The following is a 24,136-nucleotide window of genomic DNA, read 5'->3' on the forward strand; positions in this document are numbered from 1 at the left end:
GGACAGCTCCAGTGGGAGGAGAGTAGCTGAGAAGATCTGGGAACTCTGGGGTCCTTGCTCCAAATGCCCCATTTCAGCTCAGACGCCTCTGCTACCTCTACTCCCATGGCTTCCCTCAGATCTAGAACTGAAAGCAGAGAGGTGGGGTGTTGTGTTTTGGGAAGGCCCCTCATTCTGGGTGACCCAGAGGCTCCCTCCCCTCCTCCCATATGGAAACAAAAACTTATAAAGGGGGAAAAAATCCTTACCAAAAAAAAGAAAAAAAAAAAAGGAGGGAAAGAAAGAGAAAATAACGCTTTGTTTTCTATTAAAATCAACAAAATGCAATATATACAGATATCACACAGACCTGGGCCCTGGGACAGGAAGGGTCAGGCCCAGCCAAGCACAGGGAGGGAGGAAGGAGGGGTCAGTTCCGGGCTGGGGAGGGGGCTTCTGAGCCCCCTTCCCAACCGTCACTCAATCCTGCCTATGACTACCAGAAGGGGAGGGTGCAGTCAGGCCTACCCCAGCCCCATCCCAAGAGGAGCAGGACTACACCAAGCTGAGGTCAGGAGTTGGGGGGGGGGAGGAGGAGAGGGAAGAGGAGGAGATGGGAGGAGAGAAAAGGGTGGGAGCACACACCACAGGCCTCATCCCACTTTCTGGGGGTTTGAGGCCCTCACTCCCTGCTCGTAGGTGACCCGCTGACTGATGAGGTATTGAGCGGCTTGCGTGGCCGCGGGGCTGCCCGTGATGGTGACCCGCCGGTTCCGCGTGCCTGGCAGGAACTCGCCCTTCTTGGAGATCTGGATGCGAGCGCCCGTCAGCTCCTGGTACTCCACCAACGTCTTGCCCCCCTTCCCCAGGATGGCTCCCACCAGGTTCTCAGGCACCGCAATCTCCACCAGCTCCTTGGCACTCTCAGCCGCCAGCTTCTCCGCTGTCAGGAAGCCCCCGGCCGCCCCGGCCGCGGCTGCAGCGGCCACCAGCGGGCCGCCCCCTCCGCCCGCCCCGCCGCCCGCCCCGGCCCCGAGGTAGCCGTTGGCGGCTGCGGCCAACGCAAAGGACCCCAGGGCTCCGGGAGGCGGGGGCGGCGGCGGGGCGGCCCCTCCGGCTGGCCCGGCCCCGGCCTCGCCCGCGTAGGATGCCAAGAGGTTGGCGGCGGCGGCGGCTGCTGGGTTGGCCCCGGCGGCCACGGCGGCCAGGACGCCGGAGGCTGCGGCCGAGTTGAGGCCCAGGCCCAGGGAGTTGGTGTTGTAGCCGTAACTGGCCAGCGTGTTAAGCGCCGTGCTGATGGCCAGCAGGTCGGTGCCTGAGAAGGCGGGCAGCGCGGCGGGAAAGGCCCCCACGCCAGCCAGCCCGGCGGGGCCCAGCAGGCCAGAGGCGGCGGCGGCCGACGCTGCGGCCGCGGCTGGCAGCACATCCGCGGGGCTGGCGTACGGAGAGCCGGTGGGGTTGGAGTTGGCCACGGGGCCTGCCACGTTGGCGTAGCTGATGTTGAGGCAGCTGCTGCTCTGGGGGTCTTCTTGTACCTTCTGCACGATGGCGCTCACGGCCTTGTGCACCTGCTCGGGCTCGCCGCTGACCGTCACCACGCGCTCCTGCAGGTTGATGCCCTCCGGCTTCTGGGACAGCTGCACCCATGCTCCTGACTGTTCCATCACGGCTTTCACCGTGGCGCCCCCCTTGCCGATGATCAGGCCCGCCGTGCTGTTGGGGACGATCAGCTTGGCCTGCGTGGGGAGCAAAAGGGAGGGTCTTTAATTTTATTTTTTTTTTAAATTAAATTAAATTAGGCTGGGCACGGTGGCTGTCGCCTGTAATCCCAGCACTTTGGGGGGCTAAGGCAGGCAGATTACTTGAGGTCAGGAGTTCCAGACTAGCCTGGCCAACATGGTGAAACTCCCTCTCTAGTAAAAATCCAAAAATTAGCCAGCTGTGTGTTGGCACATGCCTGTAATCCCAGCTACTCAGGAGGCTGAGGCAGGAGAATCGCTTGAACCCAGGAGGTGGAGGATGTAGTGAGCTGAGCTCGTGCCAAATTGCACTCCAGCCTGAGTGACAGAGGGAGACCCTGTCTCAAAATAAAATAAAATTATATATATATATATATATATATATATATATATATATATATATATAATTTTGTCTATCTATATTAGTAGAGATGGGGCCTTGCGATGTTGCCCAGGCTGGTCTTGAACTCTTGGCCTCAAGGGATCTCCTGCCTTAGCCTCCTAAAGTGTTGGAATTACAGATTTGAGCCACCAAACTGGCGAAGGGAGGGTCTTTACGGTGGCTGGAGACTGAGACGCCCCAGGTCATTCCCTACCCCTCCTCTCCAGCATCCAAAATCAGGCCCAGCATGGCCTTTTGATATGCACCAGTATGGTCCAACTGGTTGTTAAAAATATTGAAATATTTCAGGTCAGGTGCAATGGCTCAGGCCTGTAATCCCAGCACTTTGACAGGCTGAGGTGGGAGGATAACTTGAGCCCAGGAGTTTGAGACCAGCCTGGGCAACATAGCGAGATCTTCCCTCTAACATTAAATTTTTTTTTTAAAAAATTGAAATATATCCACAATGGTTGGTTAATGAATAGCCAGTATTTGAGGTCCCCTCAGTAGCCCCTCAACCACCCTGTCCCATGTACCTGGGACTCTTAGTACTTCCTCTGCGTCCAGCATCTAAAAGCTTAATGGCTGATCCAATGGGGCCCTCCAGGATCTCACTCCAAGCTTGCACGATGGCCCACCCATGCCTTCTAGTGTTACATACTCTGACTTCCAGCCCTGGAAGAGCCTTCATTAAGCCTTACTTTACAGATGAGCCTCTTGAGGCCCAAGAGGTGAAAGGACTTGTCCTAAGGTTCCCCAGTTAGTGACGGAGCTGAAATCTAGGCTCTTGGGTTCCTGGTCCATTGTGCTCCCCTAGACATGGTCTTCTCGTTGAACTCTCTGTTGTTATGGGCTGAAATTGTGTCCCCTTCAAATTCATATGTTGAAGGCGTAACTCCCAGTACTTTAGAATTTGACTATATTTGGAGAGAGGGTCTTTAAAGAGATAATTAAGGTAAAATGGGGTCATTAGGGCGGGCCCTAATTTACTGACTGGTGTCCTTATAAGCAGAGGAGATTAGGACACAGATGCACACAGAGGGAAGACTGTGTGAAGACACACGGAGAGGAAGGTCAAGGAGAGAGGCCTCAGAAGAAACCAACCCTGCTGACACCTTGATCTTGGACTTCTGGCCTCCAGAATCATGAGATATAAATACCCGTTGTTTAGACCACCCGGTCTCTGGCACTTTGTTATGGCAGCCCTAGCAGACTAATCTAGTTGTCCTGTCTGTAAAATGAAGATAACATGAAGGCTTTTGTCTGAGAAGGCAGACGTAAGTGGATGTCTTGGATGTCACACAATGGATCAGGAACCCAAGAATCTAGATTTCAATCTCCTTCTAACTCCTGGGACGGGAACTCCCCAGGATGAAGAAGTTGGTCATTTGAATATGGTGACCTCTCCTTTCTCAGTTGCAGAGCAGCCATCCTTCAACCACCCATTTGTCCAAGCATCTGCAAGTCTGATCAATCTTAATTCCTGTGGAGACATTTCAAAACCAGTCATCTCCTTTTGCACCTCCGAGAGCATTTCTACACGTAAATTCCTCCCTCTCAAAAATCCTTCCCATGTCCCCTTAAACCCTGGGGGTGTCTGAGAAATTTGTGGGGGTGGTGGTTTTGGTTGTTGCAAGGACTGGGAGAAGATGTGGACTGTCAGTGGGGAGGACCATAGGTGTCTGTACCCCACAATGGAGAGTCAGTCCCTCACAAGAAAGAGCTGTCCCAGGCCCTATATGTCTACTTTTTTTTTTTTTTTTTTGAGACGGAGTCTCACTGTGTCACCCAGGCTGGTACGCAGTGGTGCGATCTCGGCTGACTGCAATCTCCACCTCCTGGGTTCAAGGGATTCTGCCACCTCAGCCTCCCTAGTAGCTGGGATTACAGGCGCCCACCACCATGCCCAGCTAATTTTTTTGTATTTTTAGTAGAGACAGGGTTTCACCATGTTGGCCAGGCCAGTCTCGAACTTCTGGCCTCAAGTGATCCAGCCACCTCAGCCTCCCAAAGTGCTGGGATTATAGGTGTGAACCACTGCACCCAGCCACTATATGACTACTTTTGAATGTCCTGTTGGACATTCATGCTGATGAAGAGCCTGTTTTTAAATCTCTGAGCCCACGTCTGTGCACAGTGGCTCACACCTGTAATCCCAGCACCTCGGGAGGCCAAGGTGGGAGGATCACTTGAGCCCAGGAGTTGTAGACCTGCCTGGGTAACATGACATGACCCCATCTCTACAAAAAAAAAAAAAAAAAATTAAAAACATTAGCTGGCCTGGTGGCACATGCCTGTAGTCCCAGCTACTCAGGAGGCTGAGGTGGGAGGATCACTTGAGCCTGGGAGGTATAGGCTACAGTGAGCTGTAATTGTGCCACTGCACTTCAACCTGGGCAACACAGTGAAACTCTGACTCAAAAAAAAAAAAAAAAGTCTCTGAGCCCAGAACCCAACTGACACAGTGAGACCCTATCCCCCAAAAAATAAATAAATAAATAAAAATAACAAAATAAAAAAAAATCTCTGAGCTCAGAGCCCAACCCCATGACACATGTAAGTACCAAGTATTGTTTGCATGGTTTTAAGAGCTACTGAAATTTCCAGGAACGCAACTACCAGTAAATCAAGAGCAGATTGTGCTTTGTTTTGCTCTGCACTTCACTAAAAGTTTTCATCATTTTAGAAAACCTGGCATCAGTAGCAACAGCATTTGTATTATTTAAGTCTCCAGTATTATACTCTGGATCACTTTACATATGTAGTTGTCTCACTTAGCTATGCTTAGGTGTGAGCAGCTGCCTAATTCATTATTCCTTCTATTGTGGTCCTGACTATTTATTTACATATTAAAATTCACCTTGGCTGGGTGCAGTGACTCATACCTGTAATCCCGGCACTTTGGGAGGCTGAGGCAGGGTGAATCACTTGAGCCCAGGAGTTCAAGACCAGCCTGGGCATCATGATGAAACCCTGTCTCTAGTAAAAATACAAAAAATAGCCAGGTGTGGTGGCATCTGCCTGTGGTCCCAGCTACTTGGGAGGCTGAGGTGGGAGGGTCACTTGAGCCCAGGAGGTTGAGGCTGCAGTGAGCTGTGATTGTGCCACTGTACTCCAGCCTGGGCAACAGAGCAGACCCTGTTTCAAAAACAAAACAGAACAAAAAACAAAAACAACAACAAAGAAGCAAAAAATAAAATTCATCTTGTTTTATAACAAATCACCTTCCTTTTATTTCTTCTTTATTTAAAAAAGTCTCGTGGGATAAATAAAACATGGTATATCCATACAATGGAATATTACTTGGCAATAAGTTGAATGAACAAAGTACTGATACATGCTATAGCGTGGATGAATCTAGAAAAAATTATACTAAGTGAAAGAAGCCAGTTACAAAAGACCACAGCTGAGTTCATTTACATAAATGTCCAGAATATGCAGATCCACAGAGCCAAAAAGGTAGATTAGTGGTTGCCAGGGAATGGGAGGAAGGGGATTGGGGGTAACTGCCTACAGGTATAGGATTTCTTTTGGGTAATAGATACATTCTGGAATTAGAAAGTGTTGATGGTTGACCATATACTGTGTGATTCCTTTTACAGAAATGTCCAGAATAGGCAAATCTATAGACACAGAAAGTAGATTTGTGGTGGCTTGGGGATAGGGAGAGGGTGAGCTGAGGTGGGAGATCGAGGGGTCATAGCTAAGACGATCAAGATTTCTTTTGGAGGTCAGGCTCGGTGGCTTATGCCTGTAATCCAGCACTTTGGGAGGCAGAGGCCAGAGGACTGCTTGAGCCCAGGAATTAGAGATCAACCTGGGCAAGATGGTGAAACCTCATCTCTACAAAAAATAAAAATAAATTAGCTGGATGCAGTGGTGTGCACCTGTCGTCTCAGCCACTCAGGAGTCTAAGGGATCACTTGAGCCCAGGAGTTTGAGGCTGCAGTGAGCTATAACAGGTGCCACTACACTCCAGCCTGGGTGACAGTGCAAGACCCTGCCTCTAAAAAAAGAAAGAAAGAAAAAAAAGGATTTATTTTGAAGGCAGTGCAAATGTTTGAAAATGGATTGTGGCAATAGGTGTACAACTATGTGACTATAATAAAAGCCAATGAACTGTACACTTTATTTATCATGTATTTTATGTTTCTTTTTTTTTAAATAGGGTCTTGCTCTGATACCCAGGCTGGAGTGCAGTGGTGCGATCAGAGCTCACTGCAGCCTTGTACTTCTGGGCTCAAGTGATCCTCCTGCCTCGGCCTCCTAAAGTGCTGGGATTACAGGCATGAGCCCCCATACTGGGCCTAGAGCTGTGTACCTTAAAAGGGTGAGTTGTATGTGAATTATATCTCAATAAAGCTGTCAAAAAGTCTCACGAGTGTAGATATGTCTATATGTGTATATATGAATATGAATAGTATTTCAGAGAGTCAAGTGAACATGACAAAATATTTGTAGGAGAAAGGGGGTGTTGCTGTGACAGAGCTCCCCATGCTCTGTTCCCTGTTGGTCTCCCTGACTTTATTATTATTATTATTATTATTATTATTATTTTTGAGACACAGTCTTGCTCTGTCACCCAGGCTATGGTGCAGTGGCATCATCTCAGCTCACTGCAACCTCCACCTCCCAGGTTCAAGCGATTCTCAAGTGAGCCGAGATCATGCCACTGCCCTCCAGCCTGAATGACAGAGTGAGACTCCATCTAAAAAAAAAAAAAAAAAAAGGCCAGGCATGGTGGCTCATGCCTGTAATCCCAGCACTTTGGGACGCTGAGGTGGGCAGATCGCTTGAGCTCACAAGTTGTACAGTCTGGACAACATGGCAAAACCTCATTTCTACAAAAAGTACAAAAATTAACTGAGTGTGGTGGTGCATGCCTGTAGTCCCAGCTACTTGGGAGTCTGAGAAGGGAGGATGGCTTGATCCCAAGAGGTGGAGGTTGCAGTGAGCCAAAATGGCATCACTACACTCCAGTCTGGGTGATAGAGCCAGACCTTGTGAACAAGAAAAAGGAATCTTCATTTATTCTAGAGTAAAAGAGACTAATGAGGTGTAACAATCAAATGCAAAGCACGAATGTTGACTGAATCTCAGATTGAAAAATCCTCTATAGCTATAAAAGATATTTTAGGGCAATTTGAATATGGACTTTCCAATGAGACAATAGTATAGAATTAGCATTTTTGTTTGTTTGTTTTTGTTTTTAGGTGTGTTGACAGTAATACAATAATGTAGGAGATTGTCCTTGGAAGATACATGTTAAAGTACTTAGGAGTAAAGAGTCATGAGGTCAGCCAGGCACGGTGGCTCTCGCCTGTAATCCCAGCGCTTTGGGAGGCCAAGGTGGGAGGATCACGAGGTCAGGAGATCGAGACCATCCTGGCTAACATGGTGAAACCCAATTTGTACGAAAAATACAAAAATTAGCCAGGCGTGGTGGCGCACGCCTGTAGTTCCAGCTACTCGGGAGGCTGAGACAGGAGAATTGCTTGAACCTGGGAGGCGGAGGTTGCAGCGAGCTGAGATCATCGCACCACTGCACTCCAGCCTGGTGACTGAGCAAGACTCCGTCTCAAAAAAAAAAAAAAATCACGACAAAAATTGTGTGTGCGCACGCATGTACACACATGCATGCACATGTGTTCATGCATGCACAAATGTTAACAACTGGTGAATCTAAGTGCAGTGTATGGGGACTATTCCTTAAACATTTTCAAAATAAAAAGGAAAAAAATCTATGCCCTAACATTCCCTTTTCCTCTTCTCTGCTTTATTTTTCTTCATAGTATTTTTCACTCTCTAACATCCTCTATATTTTACTTATCTCCTTGTTTATTTTGTGTTTCTCTGTAAAAGCATTTCAAATCCATGAGGTTAGAGATTTTTGCCTGTATTATTACTGCTGGGTTCTCAGCGCCTAGAAAAGTGCCTGGAACACAGTAGATACTCAGCAAAGGGTGAGCGAATAAATAGACGGATGAAGACTGAAGGATGACACGCCCACAGGCCCAAGCAGGAAGGTGAATGGGTGGAGGCAGCAGGTGTATCTTACCTGGTGGGGGTGGGGAGTGGTAGAGTACTATGCAATTGGGCAGCCAAACTAAGCCTGATGGACATTTTCCAGATGAGTTGGAAATGCTGATTTGTAAAATGTGAAGCATCCTGGTTTTTTTTTTCTTTTTTTTGAGACGGAGTTTCGCTCTTTTGCCCAGGCTAGAGTGCAGTGGTGCAATCTCAGCTCACTGCAACCTCCGTTTTCCAGTTTCAAGCAATTCTCCTGCCTCAGCCTCCCAAGTAGCTGGGATTACAGGCACCCACCACCACGCCCGGCTAATTTTTGTATTTTTAGTAGAGATGGGGTTTTAACATGTTAGCCAGGCTCGTTCTGAACTCCTGACCTCGTGATCCGCCTGCCTCAGCCTCCCAAAGTACTGGGATTACAGGCCTGAGCCACCACACCTGGCCAGCATCCTAGTTTTTAAATGTTGGCAATCTCTTAAAAATGTCTAAGATTTGTGTAGTAGAAACAATGCAATGTACTAGCCAGGCTACCCATTTGCAGTCCGTGCATACAAATCCCTGAAAAGCTGCCTTGGACTCTGGAGTCACCTGCTTGGGTTTAAATCCTGGCTCCCTGTCTGATGCTGGGCAAGGGACCTAACCTCTTTGAGACTCAGTTTTCTCATCTGTAAAACAAGGATATTCAGACCTCCTCATAGGACTGTGATGAAGCTTAATTGAGCTTATGCATGTAATGGTGAGCTTGAAATCCAAGCATGACCACAAGTAGCTGGAACTGAGAGTGAGTGCCCTTCAGGTGACTCACAACTGCTACCATTGGCAGATTACACCTCAGTCCCTATGTTTCTGCTTGGCCCTGTGGGTGAAGTCATCACCTATTCATTCAAATAAGTGACATGTGCTGAGCACCTACTATGTGCCAAGCATAGGGCATCATGTATGTGTGCAATTAATATAAGCCATAGAAGCACTCAAGAAATGATTATTGTCAGCCAGGCGTGGGGGCTCATGCCTGTAATCCCAGCACTTTGGGAGGCCAAGGTGGGCGGATCACGGGGTCAGGAGATCAAGACCATTCTGGCTAACACGGTGAAACCCCGTCTCTACTAAAAATACAAAAAAATTAGCCAGGTGTGGTGGCAGGCGCCTGTAGTCCCAGCTACTCGGGAGGCTGAGGCAGGAGAATGGCGTGAACCCGGGAGGCGGAGCTTGCAGTGAGCCGAGATTGCGCCATTACACTCCAGCCTGGGCGACGGAGCGAGACTCTGTCTCAAAAAAAAAAAAAAAAAAAAAAAAAATAAGAAAAGAAAAAGAAAATGATTATTGTCATTGTTATCCCCATGGATGGAACTGGATTTAAATCCCACATCTGCGGTACAGCTATTATGGAAACCAGTCTGGCAGTTCTTCAAAAAGTTGAACATAGATTTATCATATGTCCCAACAATTCCACCCTAGGTATCTACCCGAGAGCTGGAAATATATATCTACAAAAAGACTTGTACATGAATGTTCAGAAGCATTATTCATCATAGCTAAAAAGGAGAAACAACCCAAATGTCTATCAACTGATGAACAGACAAGCAAAATGTGGTCTATGCATACAATGAAACATTATTTGTCTATAAAAAGGAGTAAAGTTTTGACACATGCTAAACTATAGATAAACCTCGAAAGTATTACATCAAGTGAAAAAAGCCAGACACAAAACACCATATATTATATGATTCTGTTTATATAAAAGATCCAGAATAGGCAAGTCCACAGAGACCAAAAGTAGATTAGTGGCTGGAAGAGGTTGAGATTGAGATCTGGGGGAATGGTGAGTGACTGCTCATGGGCACAAGGTTTCTTTCTGGCATGATGAAAATGTTCTGGAATTAGATGGTAACTGATGTACGACTCTGTGAACATACAACAAAATTACTAAACTGTACACTTCTAAACAGTAAAGCTTATAGTATGTGAATTATAGCTCAACAGAGCTGTTATTTCAAAAAAAAAAAACACCAGGAAAAACAAACAGCCTGACAAATCAAGAAGATGGAACAGCATGTTCACAACCACAACCAGGAGTGGTATTTAGTCTGTGATGCAGTATTTTAGAGCAGTGAAGGAAGGATAGATTGGCCAAGAAAAGGTTTGAGGACAAGGGGTTAATCATGTGGGAAAAATAAAGTTAGGTTTTAAGAAAATTTCTACCTCTTCCACCTCCTAGCTGGTGGCCTATGAAAGTCCCTTTACTTCTCAGAGCCTCTTTTTCCACATCTGTAAAATGGGCATACTATTCCCGATCCATACGATTTGTGCAAATATCCAGTGGGACACTGGCAGCCTGCTCTCTGGAGTCACTCAGTCAGCAGGGTTGCTGTTTCTACAACACAGCAAGGTCCAAATCGTAGGTTGTTTTTGTTATTATTATTTTTTTTTTTGAGACAAAGTCTTGCTCTGTCAGCCAGGCTGGAGTGCAGTGGTGCGATCTTGCCTCACTGCAACCTCTGCCTCTCAGGTTCAAGTGATTCTCCTGCCTCAGCCTCTGGGGTAGCTGGGATTACAGGTGCCTGCCACCACGTCCGGCTGATTTTTGTATTTTTAGTAGAGATGGGGTTTCACCATGTTGGCCAGGCTGGTCTTGAACTCCTGGCCTCAAGTAATCCGCCCACCTCGGCTTCCCAAGGTGCTGAGATTACAGGCATGAGCCACTACGTCCAGCCTCCTAGTTTATTCTTTAGTAACTGTGTGACCTTAGGCAAATGCCTTCACCTCTCTGTGCCTTACCTTTCTCATCTCCAGTATTAGCATAACCACACCTACCCTATATTATTACTGGAAACATTCTTTTTTTTTTTTTTTACAGTCTTGCTCTGTCACCCAGGTTGGAGTGCAGCGGCGCGATCTTGGCTCACTGCAGCCTCCGCCTCCCAGGTTCAAGCGATTCTTCTGCCTCAGCCTCCTGAATAGCTGAGACTACAGGTGTGCACCACCATGCCCGGCTAATTTTTTTGTATTTTTAGTAGAGACGGGGTTTTGCCATGTTGGCCACGCTGGTCTCGAACTCCTGACCTCAGGTGATCCACCCACCTCGGCCTTTCAAAGTGTTGGAATTACAGGCATGAGCCACTGCTCCCAGCCTGTTATGGGAAACATTCAATGACTAAAGTGATGCCCAGTGCCTGGCACATGGGAAGCGCTAAGCCAATGGCAGCTGCCTTTATGATAGACCCTGAATTGTAGAACCACAGCATCTTAGAAAGATCTGCAGATGCAGACTCATAGAATCTTGGAATCCCAGGACATTAGAACAGTAGAATCTTAGATAATACATGCTTAGAATCTTGGAATCACAGATCCATAGAACTGTTGAAGTTTTAGAGCCAGAAGGACCAGAGACCATCTGCCCCAGTGATTTGCAAGCCCATGGAAATTTGCAAATACTGCTACTACCACCACCAACAATAACAACAAAAGCAGCATCAACAGCTAACAGTTTAATAGAGTAACTTATCTAGGTTCCACCACAACCCTAAGATAGGTGTTATTATTACCCCATTTTCTAGATTGGGAAATGGAGGCACAAAGAAAGAACTTGCACAAGTTCTTTCACAGGTAATGAGCAGTAGAGTCAGGATCTGATCCCGGGCCAGAGTTTATGCTCAGATTCCTAAGCCTTACCAGAAATATTGATTCAGTGGTTCTGGACAGGACCCATGAATCTGCATTTTAAGCTACCCAGACAACTCAGATATCAGCTAGGGGTGAGAGCCACTGGTATAACCCAGAAGTGGCAATCTGGTGATCCTCAGGCCCCAGTCAGCCTACAGCCATATATGTTTTTTTGACCTTCATAGTGTTTTAAAAGCAGAGTTGGCCTGGCGCAATGGCTCACGCCTGTAATCCCAGCACTTTGGGAAGCTGAGGCAGGTGGATTGCTTGAGTCCAGGAGTTTGAGAACAGCCCGCAACATGGTGAAACCCTGTCTCTAGAAAAATACAAAAATTAGCCAGGGGCCGGGCGCAGTGTCTCATGCCTGTAATCCCAGCACTTTGGGAGGCCAAGGAAGGCAGATCACCTGAGGTCAGGAATTCGAGACTGGCCTGGCCAACATGGTGAAACCCCATCTCTACTAAAAATACAAAAAATTAGCCAGGCATGGTAACAGGTGCCTGTAATCCCAGCTACTTGGGAGGCCAAGGCAGGAGAATCACTTGAACCCGGAAGTTGTAGGTTGCAGTGAGCTGAGACCAGGCCATTGCACTCCATCCTGGGCAAGAAGAGCAAAACTCCGTTTCAAAAAAAAAAAAAACGTGGTCGTGTTCACCTGTAGTCCCAGCTATTCAGTGGGCTGAGACCAGGCGTGGTCGTGTTCACCTGTAGTCCCAGCTATTCAGTGGGCTGAGGTGGGAGGATCGCTTGAGCCTGGGATGTCGAGGCTCCAGTGAGCCTAGATCATACCACTGCACTCCAGCCTGGGTGACAGAGTGTGACTCTGCCTCAGACAAATATATATTAAATAATAATAATAATAAAGCATTTCAAAGTCAGTTGATCTAAAAAATTTATGGCTTCTTTTGAAAAATTTGGAAGATGTGGTAGCACTATGTTCATGTTCCCAAAGTGCAATAATTCGGTGGAGTTGAGTGGCAGCTTCTCCCTTTAAAGATGGCATACCCTCTCTAGAGAGCAACAACCCTCAAGGCTTTTATTACCTTTTTCAATACTTTAGTTATTTAATTTATAATCCCTGGTTTGGCCCAGCTGCTGCACTGTAATAAAAGAGAAACTGAGGTCTACAGAAGGAAAGGGGCTCTGAGTAACACTGCAAGTCCAAGGCAGAAAAGAAGTAGACCTGTTTCCTGACTCAAAAATCCCATAATAACAACAGAGAACATTTTTGGGGCTAACTTTCTATGCATTATACACATAAGCTGTGTGCTTTTCAAACATCAACGAACACTAACCATCACCCTTAAGGAGGCATCATAATGAATCTCATTTTACAGGTGAGAAAAATGAGGATTGGAGAAATCAAAGTCACTTGCTCAAGGTCACATAGGACGTTAAGTACTGTACGGAGGAGGATTCAACTAAACAACAGAGCCCAGAGCCTGAGTTTTCAGCTATGATCTCCCTCAGTCTTTGGAACACTTGAGTAATAAGGCAGGGAATAAATCCTGGTTCTATAACCTTTCGACTCCACTGTCTCAGAGCTCCTGTGGATTAGGGGGAGGCGGTAGAAGGCTCAGGCACAGATGGTGCTGACCCCATTTTCCTTGCAACATTCACAAACTCCTGATGAACCCTGAGTCCCTTGTGGCCACGACCAAGGCGGAGGGAAGAGGCAATGCCCTCGCCTCCCTGTAAACTGTGAATAACATGTGCGCTGCTGGTGGGAAGGGATTCGGGAGAAACCTGGCGGGGAGCGAGGAGCTTCAGCACCAAGGACAGCGTCCGCGCTACACGCCCCAAGCCCTGCTGTCTTTTTTGGGAGCGCTCCACCCTGCAGCTCTCCTCCAGGCTCCTCCGCCCACCATTTCCCCATGAGCTTAGGGGAACTCAGGCCTGTGCTCTGCCCCACCTCAGGGCAACGACAGGACCCAAGAATTCCAGATTTTACGGACTCCCTCTCTCCTGTCTTTGCCTCTAGGTAGACGTTAACGAGCCCTCGCAAGGGGCCCTCCCGTCAGCCCAGGGGTTCTCGCCGCATTGCACGGAGTACGCATGCATAGGGGAGTGGGGACGGGAGAGAAAACGGGAGCCAGCCCCACGTTTCCGTTCCCTTACGCACTTCCGGGTCCGGACAGCGCTGCCTGCAGCTTTGAGGGGAGCCCACCTGCCCCGTGAGCGCCGTCGTCATGGCAACCGGACAGGCCCGGGAAGCGATTGGCCACTCCCTGCCACGCCCCTACGCCACTGCTTCCCCGTAACTGAGACAACGGAGGGCCGCTGCCTTCCCCCTTCCATTCCTTCCTGGAGAGGGCTGTGTAGGAGAGGGACCCACCTCTTCTCTCGCTAATGAAACACCACCTCTACCCCCATACGTTAATTATGGAGGGAAGGAGGATGAGAGGCCATTTGTAAACTCTTCTGGATGTGGCTGAACTGTCACTGAGGTCACTTCCGGTGATAGCAGGAAGTGGGAGGCAGGTCGTTCAGAGAGACAATGGGATGAGGTGGAAGAGAGAAGAGGAACTAGAGAATCCTAGGAAGAAGGGATCGAACAATAGGGAATCGTGCCACATTCTCCCAGACCTTCACTCCCTCTCTGAATCAAGCCCACTCTAAATGTTCTGGAGTCCTTTCTATTCTATTACAGCTGACTCCCTAAAAATAATACTAACCACTACCATGTGGTCTTTGACTGATGAAATTTTTATCAGCTTTGTCCCATTGAACCTCACAGTAAGCAGTGATGTGGGAGGAATGTTTCTTTGTGAATGTCAACAGCTTTACAGCAACCCAGTCTCTGCCCCAGCTGACCTGCTTGGCTCTGTCGGGGTTCATCGTGGTTTGGGGTTGAAGGATGTTGACCACCTCAGGCTTGGTCATCGCTTGTGGGATTTCTCGGACCTTCTCGGCAATAAAGCTGTGCACAGCATTCAAGGCCTCTGCCGTGCCCTGTACTAGGCATACCCGCTCTGTGGTTCCTGTTGAGCAAGGGAGAGAGAGGGCACACTCATGAGACAGGAATGGGAACATTCCTGAGAGACAGGCCCCATTTAATGGAAGAGGCAAGCTGAGGTCCAGAGAGTGGACCTGACTGATCACACGGTGAGCCTGGGGGAGCGGGCATGGGCTGGCAGGCCATGATGGGCAGCTGGGAGAATGAGTGCCATCCTGTTTTATAATCTGCACTTCATCTCCCTCCCCTAAAACAACCTCTAGGGATGGAAGAATGATGCTTAAATGTTTTGCGATGCCCACAGCAGCCCTGGGCAGGGGAGACAGGGCTCAGCTGCCTCTTCTCAGTTCTTGCGGTTCCCCGGTTGCTTTGGCAACCATTCACTCACTCCGCCCCCCTCCCCTTCTGGAAGCAGAGAGCTCAGGCCTGCAACGGTTGCCACAGTAACTGGAACCCCCTTATCGGTCTGGCTGGCCGGGTCCTCAGCCCACCCCCAGGGGGACGAGGGACGAGGCCCTGTTGTCATGGCAACCCCTGAAAGCCTGCAGCGTTGGCCTCTGGGCTTTTTGGAGAGGATGGGGGAAGAGCTGGGGGATGGGGGAGGCAGAGGAGAGGCCTGAGTGCCTGTCTGAACCCACCAGATGGAGGGCTGAAGGGTGGGGGAGGGCAGGGGTGTGGACAGGGGAGAGCAGGGTGGGTCAAAGACTACTCATGGAGGAGTGGGGACCAAGGAACTGGGGAGGGAGGTGGGTGGGTGTCTTTCCTGGAGATTCTCCAGATACTGGCTGTGGCTCTGTCCTGGGCATCCTTCTCATTTCTGCATGAGAGTGTTAGGGAGTGGGGGCACAGGGGAGAGAGAAACTGGGGGGTATTGGGATATGTGTGTGAAAGAGATTCTGGGTGACACTGTGACCAGTGTGTGTGTCTGCGAGGCTGTTTGGTGAGTGGTGTGTGTGTGTGTGTGTGTGTGTGTGTGTGTACTTGAGCAGGACTAGCTAGATGATCCTAATCTGTGTTTGTAGAAGATAAAGTGCAGAGACTGCCTTATGAACAGACTATGTGACACAGTGATTCCGGTGAAGATGTTCGTGCGTGCCCTTGTGTGTTGGACAGACTTTGGTGTCGCTTTGATGAAGAAGGTTATGTAGACTCTTTGTGAGACAGAGCTGAGTGTATGTGAGAGTTTGAGAGAAAGAAACAAAAGAATCTCACAAAGTGGGATCGAGGCTGTACAATGAATATATACCACTTTGAGACTGGATGGCAGTGTATGTGTCTGCATTTGTGTGTGTATGTGTGTTTGTGAAAGTGAAAGAGAGACACACTTCTGCATGTTTCTGAGACTATTTGGATGACCAGTGTGTATATACACATATGTATAGGAGACAGGAAAGACCCTATGACTTGTGTGTGTGAACCTGAGAAGGAGAGAGAGACAGACAGGTAGACTCAGGTGTCAGATTGTAGGACTTTTTGGATGACTGGTGTGTTTGTGTATGTGTGTGTGTCTGAACATGTGAATTACAGTGAGACAAAGAAAACTTGACTGGTGTGAGAATGTGCGTGCCTGGGTGAGCCGGGATGTGTGTGATGTGTGGAGTGTGAGTGTGTCTCTCTCTCCTTGAAGGGGATTCTGCCCCTGAGAATGTAAAAGGTCTTGAGTGTGGCCGGGTGCGGTGGCTCACACTTGTAACCCCAGCATTTTGGGAGGCCGAGGTGGGCAGATCATGAGGTCAAGAGATCTAGACCATCCTGGGCAACATGGTGAAACCCTGTTTCTACCAAAAATACAAGAATTAGCTGGGCGTGGTGGCATGCACCTGTAGTCCCAGCTACATGGGAGGCTGAGGCAGGAGAATCGCTTGAACCTGGGAGGCGGAGGTTGCAGTGAGCCGAGATCATGCTACTGCACTCCAGCCTGGCGGCAGAGCGAGACTCCGTCTCAAAACAAAAAAAACAAAAAAAAAAAAGAAAAAAAACAAAAAGTGTCTTGAGTGTGCACCAGGCACCGTGTGGCTGTGTACCTGTGTGTCTGGGATACCTGGGGTGTGTGTCAGTGTCCAGCAAGCACTTCAGTGCAGCACGCTGGTGACACGACCCTGACTCCTCAATTGCCATTTCCCAGTCTGGCAGGCCAGCCTCGCCATGTGTCTGGGCGTCACTGTCTGTGGGTCACTTGTGTAGCTGACATCCCCCACCCGCTTTGGGCCATGTTCCTCACTCTTACTACCCCCCCCCCCCCGCTCCCCACCCCAGAACAATGGCTTGGTCTGAGCCAAGGGTGAGTCAGCCTGCAGTCTGCCTCCGTCTGGTGTAAATAGGAAAGGGTGTGGGTTGGGGTGGGAACTGGGGGGCGGGGTAGGGGGAGGTGGATGCCCCAGGAAGAGCTGGCCGAGGGTTTGCCTCTCTGTGAAGCTTCCTTCCAACTCAGGAAGTCTTTGACCTTCCATCCCCTTGTAGTTTTTACAAGGGGGCCCACAAGGGCTTTTGGGGAGGTTGGTTAAGCCCCACAAGAGTGTCTAATAATAGCTGACCCTTATACAACCCAAGCGTCAGGCACCATTCTAAGCACTTTTTTTTTTTTCTCTGAGACAAGAGTCTCATTCTGTCGCCCAGGCTGGAGTGCAGCGGTGCGATCTCAGATCACCGCAACCTCTGCCTCCCAGTTCAAGTGATTCTCATGCCTAAGCCTCCTGAGTAGCTGGGATTACAGGCGTGTGCCACCACGCCCGTCTAAGTTTTGCATTTTTTGTAGAGATGGGATTTCACCATGCTGGCCAGGCTGGCCTCAAGTGATCCACCCGCCTCGGTCTCCCAAAGTGCTGGGATTACAGATGTGAGCCGTCGCACCTGACCAAAGCACTTTATACATACGTGTTCACTTAATATATGAAGTAGGCAATATTATTATTGTCCCTGATTCCCTGCTAAGGACGCCGAGGCACAGACAGGGCTCAAGATTTGTTCAAGTTCTCTTAGATGGTAGTGGATGTTCAGAGATTTGAACCCAGGTGTCTGGCTTCAGAGTCTGTGCATTCTGCTAAATTTGGGGTGCATGGAGTGATCAGCTCTATGTGTGTATCTTGGAGGGAGGCATAAAATGATGACAGTTTTATTTTTGTATTTTTGATATTAAAAAGAATATGAATGTATTAAGTAGTCATTCAAGAGTATGCACGTTGATAGAGGTATGTTATAAAACTATAAAAATGTTTTTTGAAGTGTGTGCGGTGGGGCACAGTGGCTCATGCCTGTAATCCCATCACTTTAGGAGGCCAAGGTGGATGGAGGGCTTGAGCTCAGGAGTTCAGCCTGGGCAATATAGCAAGACCCCATCTCTACAAAAAAAATATACAGGCCAGGTGCAGTGGCTCACGCCTGTAATCCCAGCACTTTGGGAGGCCGAGGCGGGTGGATCACCTGAGGTCTGGAGTCCGAGACAAGACTGCTAACATGGTGAAACCCTGCCTCTACTAAAAATACAAAAAATTAGCTGGGCATGGTAATGGACGCCTGTGATCCCAGCTACTCGGGAGGCTGAGACAGGAGAATCGCTTGAACCTGGGAGGCGGAGGTTGCAGTGAGCCGAGATCGCGCCACTGCACTCCAGCCTGGGCAACAATAGCGAATCTCTGTCTAAAAAAAAAAAAAAGTAGCTGGGCCTGGTGGTGCACACCTGTAGTTCCAGTTAGGAGGCTGAGGTGGGAGAATCACCTGAGCCCAGGAGGTTGAGGTTGCAGCGAGCCACGATCGTGCCACTGCACTCTAGCCTGGATAACAGAGGAAGACCCTGCCTCAATATAAATAAATAAATACAAAATAAAAAGTGTGTGTGTGTCTGTGCTTTTCTTCAGCAGTTAGGGTATAAAGCTTCAAGCAGATGTTCAACATCAGACGGTGTTTTAGAATCCCTAGGATGGCCGGTCGCGGTGGCTCAAGCCTAGCACTTTGGGAGGCCGAGGCGGGTGGATCGCGAGGTCAGGAGATCAAGACCATCCTGGCCAATATGGCGAAACCCTGTCTCTACTAAAATACAAAAAAATAAAAATAAAAAAAATTAGTCGGGCATAGTGGCACATGCCTGTAGTCCCAGCTACTCGGGAGGCTGAGGCAGGGGACTCGCTTGGACCCAGGAGGCAGGGGTTGCAGTGAGCCGAGATCACGCCACTGCACTCCAGCCTGGTGACAGAGCAAGACTCCGTCTCAAAAAAAAAAAAAAAAAATAGAATCCCCAGGGTGGATCTGGGCTGACGCAAGGGAGTCTGTGTGGCCCTTGCGCAGGTGCTTGCCTTTTTCTGCATTTCAGTTGCTCCATGTATGACCTGGATGGATTGAATCTAGGGCTTTGGGATCCACCACAAAGGAGGGGAGGTTATTTGTGTGTTCTGCCCTTCTCTCGGAGTTAAGTGCCAGGTAGGTTTTTATTTCATGTAGTAGACACCCAAGTGCTGGGGGTGTGTGTGTGTGTGTGAGAGAGTGTGTGTGAGTGTGTGGGACCATGTGTGTGAGTGGGGTGTGTGTGAGTGTGAATGAGTGTGAGAGCACGTGTGACAATGTGTGTGTAAGCGTGTGTGCGAGTGGGATGTGTGTGAATGAGTGTGAGTGTGTGTAAGCATGTGTGACAATGTGAGTGTGGGTGAGCGTGTGTGTGGCTGTGTGTGACCATGTGTGACAGTGTGTGTAAGTGTGTGAGAGACTGTGTGTAAGCGTGTGTGTGGGTGTGAGTGTGTGAGTGTGAATGAGTGTGTGAGCATGACAGTGTGCGTGTCAGCGTGTGTGTGAGTGTGAGCCTGTGAGACTGTGTGTGAGTGTGCATGTGAGAGTGTGAGTGTGTGAGTGTGTGTGCATGCTAACCTACTAGGCCCAGAGTGCCCTTTCAGTTTCTCCACTGTCATTTCTCACATGTTCTGTCTGCTTTGGCTACATTGACCAAACTGCTCAGCAGCCTCCGAGTATGCCATTTTGTCTTCCTGGGCACACTTCCCTGCACTTTACCTCGCTCATCCTTCCCTACTGCTCTGGTCGTCTCTTCCAGGAAGCTCTTCCTGACCTCCCTGGGCTGGGTCCTTTGTGCCACTTGGGCTCCAACTACCAACCTCTGGACTTCCTGTCCCAGCCCTGACCACTCTGGGTCATCACTGGTGTGACGTCTGCTTCCCTGACTGGGATGTGAGAACCAAGGAAGCAAGGCTGGGACATTTCAGCCACTGCTATTGTCCCCATTTCTGTCCAGCACCGGGCTGGCATAGAGGAAGTGCTCAGAAAATGTGTGTTGAATGAATGAGTGAATGAATGAATGACAGGGTGTCACGCCAGGAGTGGAGGGAAGTGTTTTTTGTCTCCTGCAGTAGCTTTTCCATCTTCCTACATTCCTGTGGGATGTAGGACTAGGATGTAGGGGGCTGTGTCCTGCTTCTCTGAGTCAGCAGCCGGCTCATGCTGTATGATCTGGAAGTTGCACGCCAGGAGTGGGGATGGGGGCTGACCACATGTCCAGGGGCTGAGGAGAGACGCTGGCTCCTGTTGCTTGTCTGAATACTGTTTGACCTGGTAGGACCAATGTCTGTCCCGCCTTCTGGGTTTCCCAGCTGCCTGGCCTGTGGGGTGTGTCAATGGGCTGGGAGGGGACGACATGTCTCGTGGCACAGAATGTGATCCAGGAGCAAGGAACCAAGTGTCCTCGGAGGAACATTCCGAACAGAGGTCTTATCCATATCTTGTGGGCTACAGGGGAGTGGGGAAAACTGGGCCAGGGTGGAAGAGAAAAGGAGGAGGTGTGCCTGGTTCACTCGATTTTTCTCTAAACCTCTTGCCAAAGCTGCTTAGTGAGATGGGAGGCTGGGGGCGGGGTGGATGGTGGAGAGAGAGAGAGAGAGAAGAGGAGAGAAGAGAGAGAGAGCAGAGAGAGAATGAGAGAGAAAGAGGGAGGAGAGAGGGAAAGATAGGAGAGAGGAGAGACAGGGGGTGGGGAGAGAGAGAGAGACAGAGAGAGAGAGAGAAAGAGAGAGAGAGAGAAAGAGAGAGAGAGAGAGAGAGAGAAAATGAGCGCGTACTGACCCTGGGCTCCAGCTCTGGTGTTTGACCTAAAAAATCCAAGGGGATTAAGGATGAACTAGAACCAGCACTGGACCAAAGATGCAATTCAGGAGGCCTTCCCTGGAGTCCTAGATGTCGATGCTTGTCGGGCATTGGTCTTGGGAGGGAGATAGGGAGAGGTGAGAGACTTTGGAGGGAATAGAGAGAGTGGAGGGGCCTTGGAAAATGTATGGTTGGGGGAGAAGGATGGAGCAAGGGGAGAGGCAGAAAAGGGACTGGGTTTGGAGGAAGGGAAGAAAAAACCAGGAGGGAGCTGAGACTTAGGAAAAAAGAGACACAGGAAGGGAGAGACAGACAAGCAGAGGCAGAAAGAAATGTGTGACGCCTGCAGAGGAGGACCTCAGTGAGAGGGGGCTAGTAGATACTGGTTGAATGGATGATTGAACAGAGTTCAGAGAGAGAGAGGAGGAAAGGAAAAACGTGAGACTATGAGAGGTGGAGGGAAGGAAAGGATGGGGCGAGAGACAGGAAGACAAAAGGAGAAGGAAAGATGAGGGGAGGGACAGGGAAAGCAGAGGACAGATGAAGAGGACAAGAGATGGGGGGTATCCAAACAGAACCAGAGAGATGGACAGACAGGCAGACAGAGGGGCAAGAGACAGAGGGAGGCAGAGGGGAGCAAGAGACGAGAAGTCAGAAACAGAATGAGAGGGAGACACATAAAGAATGACACCGAGACAGAGAAAACCAGTGAGACTGGGCAAGAGGGGGTGACAGAATTCCAAAGGGGGGAGCAAGTGTGTGGAACATGGCTGGCTGGCCCCCAAGCCCGGAGGGACGCCCTGACACCTGCCTCCCTCCCTACCCTCGCTCCTCCAACTGACCAGAGGGGGCAGGTGTGTGGGAAAAGACACATCTGCCAGCGCATCATGCAAATGAGCTCATGAATATGCAGCAGGCCCATTGTCTTGCCCTGCCCCCACCCCCATCTGCTCGGCCAGGCCCCTCGGGCTGGGGGCAGCTCTCTCCCCTTAGGGGGAGGGGAGGCCCCCTCCCCACCACTGTCACTGTCCTTAGGGCAGACCTTCCCCCTCATCTAGGGCCCAGGTGGGAGGGAGAAAGGGAGGAAGGGTGGGGGGCCTAGGGCAGAGACCTGGGCCGGGGCTCACCGGGGTAGAAGTCTTTGGACTTGGAGAGCTTGATGGTGGCTCCGGTCTCCTTCTGCAGCTGCACGATGGTCTGCCCGCCCTTGCCAATGATGGAGCCCGCCGCGTAGCTGGGGATCAGCACCTTCAGGAAGTATTCGCCTTCCTCTGCGGGGGCACACAGGGTGGAGGGGAGTCAGCGGGGGAGGGGTCTTCACCTTTGGAGGGGGTGAGCAGAGGAAACCCCAGGGGTCACAGTAGCAGTATGGAGAATAATACAAATAATGATCTTCATTCACTCATTCATTCAACAAATAGTTATTGAGCACCTGCTACGTGCCTGGCACTGGTCTAGGGAAACAGCCAAGAAGAAAATAGACAAAGCTCCCCGATTTGTGGGCAAATGAGGCAAATAAGGCCGAAAGAGTTTTAGTGATTCAGCCAAGAGCTCGCACAGCTAGCTACATTCTTCTAGGTGGGGAAGACAGACAGTATATTTCATGTCAGATGGTGGGACTCCTGATGACACAAAAAAGGCAGGAAAACGGGGTCAGGGAGGGTGGGAGGCTGCAGTGTCAGAGAGGGAGGCCAGGGAAGCTCTTCCTAAGAATGTGGCATGCTTTATTCATCATCACACACTTTTGCAGCACCTGATAGGTGCTATACTGTTCTAAGTACTTTCCAAATACCAGTCCTTTGAATTTTCACACTTATCCTATGAAGGAACCCATCATACAGATGAGGAAACAAAGGTGAAGAAATCACCCAAGGACACTTGTAGGTGGCAGAGCTGAGATTTGGAGTCCATGCTCTGAACTATTATGATCATCAGGATATGGAGGAAGGAACGGAAACACATGGCTATGTGAAGGACGAGTGAGTGCAGAGGCCCTGGAGTGGGACTGTGCCTGTGCTCTTCCAGAGGGACTGAGGAGGCCCTGTGCCTGGGGCTGAATGAGAGAGGGGAAGAGTGGGAGGAGATGAGGACAGAGAGGGGTGCTGGTGGTGAGGGGTGATGGGGCTCGCAGGCCACAGTGAGGTCCTTAACTTTTACCCCAAGTGAGATGGAGCCATGGGAGGGATGTGGCCTGACTTAGGTTTTAGGAGGATTCCTCTGATGCCCATGAGGGGAGCAGACCGTGAGAAGCAACGGTGGGAGAGGTGGGGGCCCAGTGAGGTGGCGAGTGCAATGGTCCAGGCAGGAGGTGACGGCGGTCTGACAGGTGGAAGCGGTGAGCGGGGAGGCAGAGGAAGGCCGGACGCTGGGGATGCTCCGAACACTCACTTTTGATCAGGCGCTGTGCTGAGTGCTTTGTGAGCTTGATCTCGTCCGTTCCTCACAACCTCCCGGTGAGGCGGGTGGAATGAGCTCCATTTTTACACAAGAGGAAACTGAGGCACAGAGGGGCACAGAGAAGTGAAGGCACCAGCCCACGGTCATCACCAGCCCAAGGACACGAACACAGCTACTGGGCTCAGATTCAAATCCAATTCTGATTCAGTCTCCTCCCATCATTGCTTAACACCCTCCACTCCTGGGGGGACCAACACGATGAAGGACAGCCTCGAAGACCTAGATGCAGTGCCAGCGGCAGCTTGTGGAGTTTTGGCCATTCTTTGTTATAGGCCAATTTTTCTTTTCCTTTTCTTTCTTTCTTTTTCTTTTTTTGTTTTTCCTGAGATACGGCCTTGCTCTATTGCCCAGGCTGGAGGGCAGTGGTGCAGTCTCGGTTCACTGCAACCTCCACCTGCCGGGTGTAAGGGGTTCCCCTGCCTCAGACTTCCGAGTAGCTGGGACTACAGGCGCCCGCCACCACACGTGGCTAATTTTTGTATTTTTCGTAGAGACGGGGTTTCGCCATGTTGGTCAGGCTGGTCTCAAACTCCTGATTTCAAGTGATCCGCCCACCTCGGTCTCCCAAAGTGCTGGGATTACAGGCGTGAGCCACCGCACCTTGCTTATTATAAACCAGTTTTCTTGACCATGTGAAAAGCATTTTGTTAATGTAGTCCCAAGGCAAGTATCTAGCCTCCCCTGCCCGTTGCCCCTACGTGCCTCCAGGATGGAAATTCTGGACACTTCTCAGTATAAGAAGACCCTTTGCGGCCGGGCGTGGTAGCTCACGCCTGTAATCCCAGCACTGTGGGAGGCGGAGGCGGAGGCGGGCAGATCACGAGGTCAAGAGACGGATACCATTCCTGGCCAACA

General features: G+C 49.8%; 1 protein-coding gene across 1 annotated transcript in view; it reads right to left on the reverse strand.

Annotated features, from left to right (window-relative positions):
* Positions 1-279: 279 nt before the first annotated feature.
* The window catches only part of NOVA2 (NOVA alternative splicing regulator 2), a 34,723-nt gene continuing 10,866 nt past the window's right edge, over positions 280-24,136 (reverse strand). The window contains exons 2-4 of the mRNA XM_016936249.4: positions 21,952-22,095; positions 14,605-14,771; positions 280-1,715 (exon numbers count right to left, since the gene is read on the reverse strand). Coding sequence (XP_016791738.2) covers positions 633-1,715; positions 14,605-14,771; positions 21,952-22,095 — 1,394 coding nt within the window. The 3' untranslated portion in view covers positions 280-632. The remainder of the gene's footprint in view (positions 1,716-14,604; positions 14,772-21,951; positions 22,096-24,136) is intronic.

Source organism: Pan troglodytes, chromosome 20 (assembly GCF_028858775.2).
Source record: "Pan troglodytes isolate AG18354 chromosome 20, NHGRI_mPanTro3-v2.0_pri, whole genome shotgun sequence".
Taxonomy (NCBI): Eukaryota; Metazoa; Chordata; class Mammalia; order Primates; family Hominidae; genus Pan; species Pan troglodytes.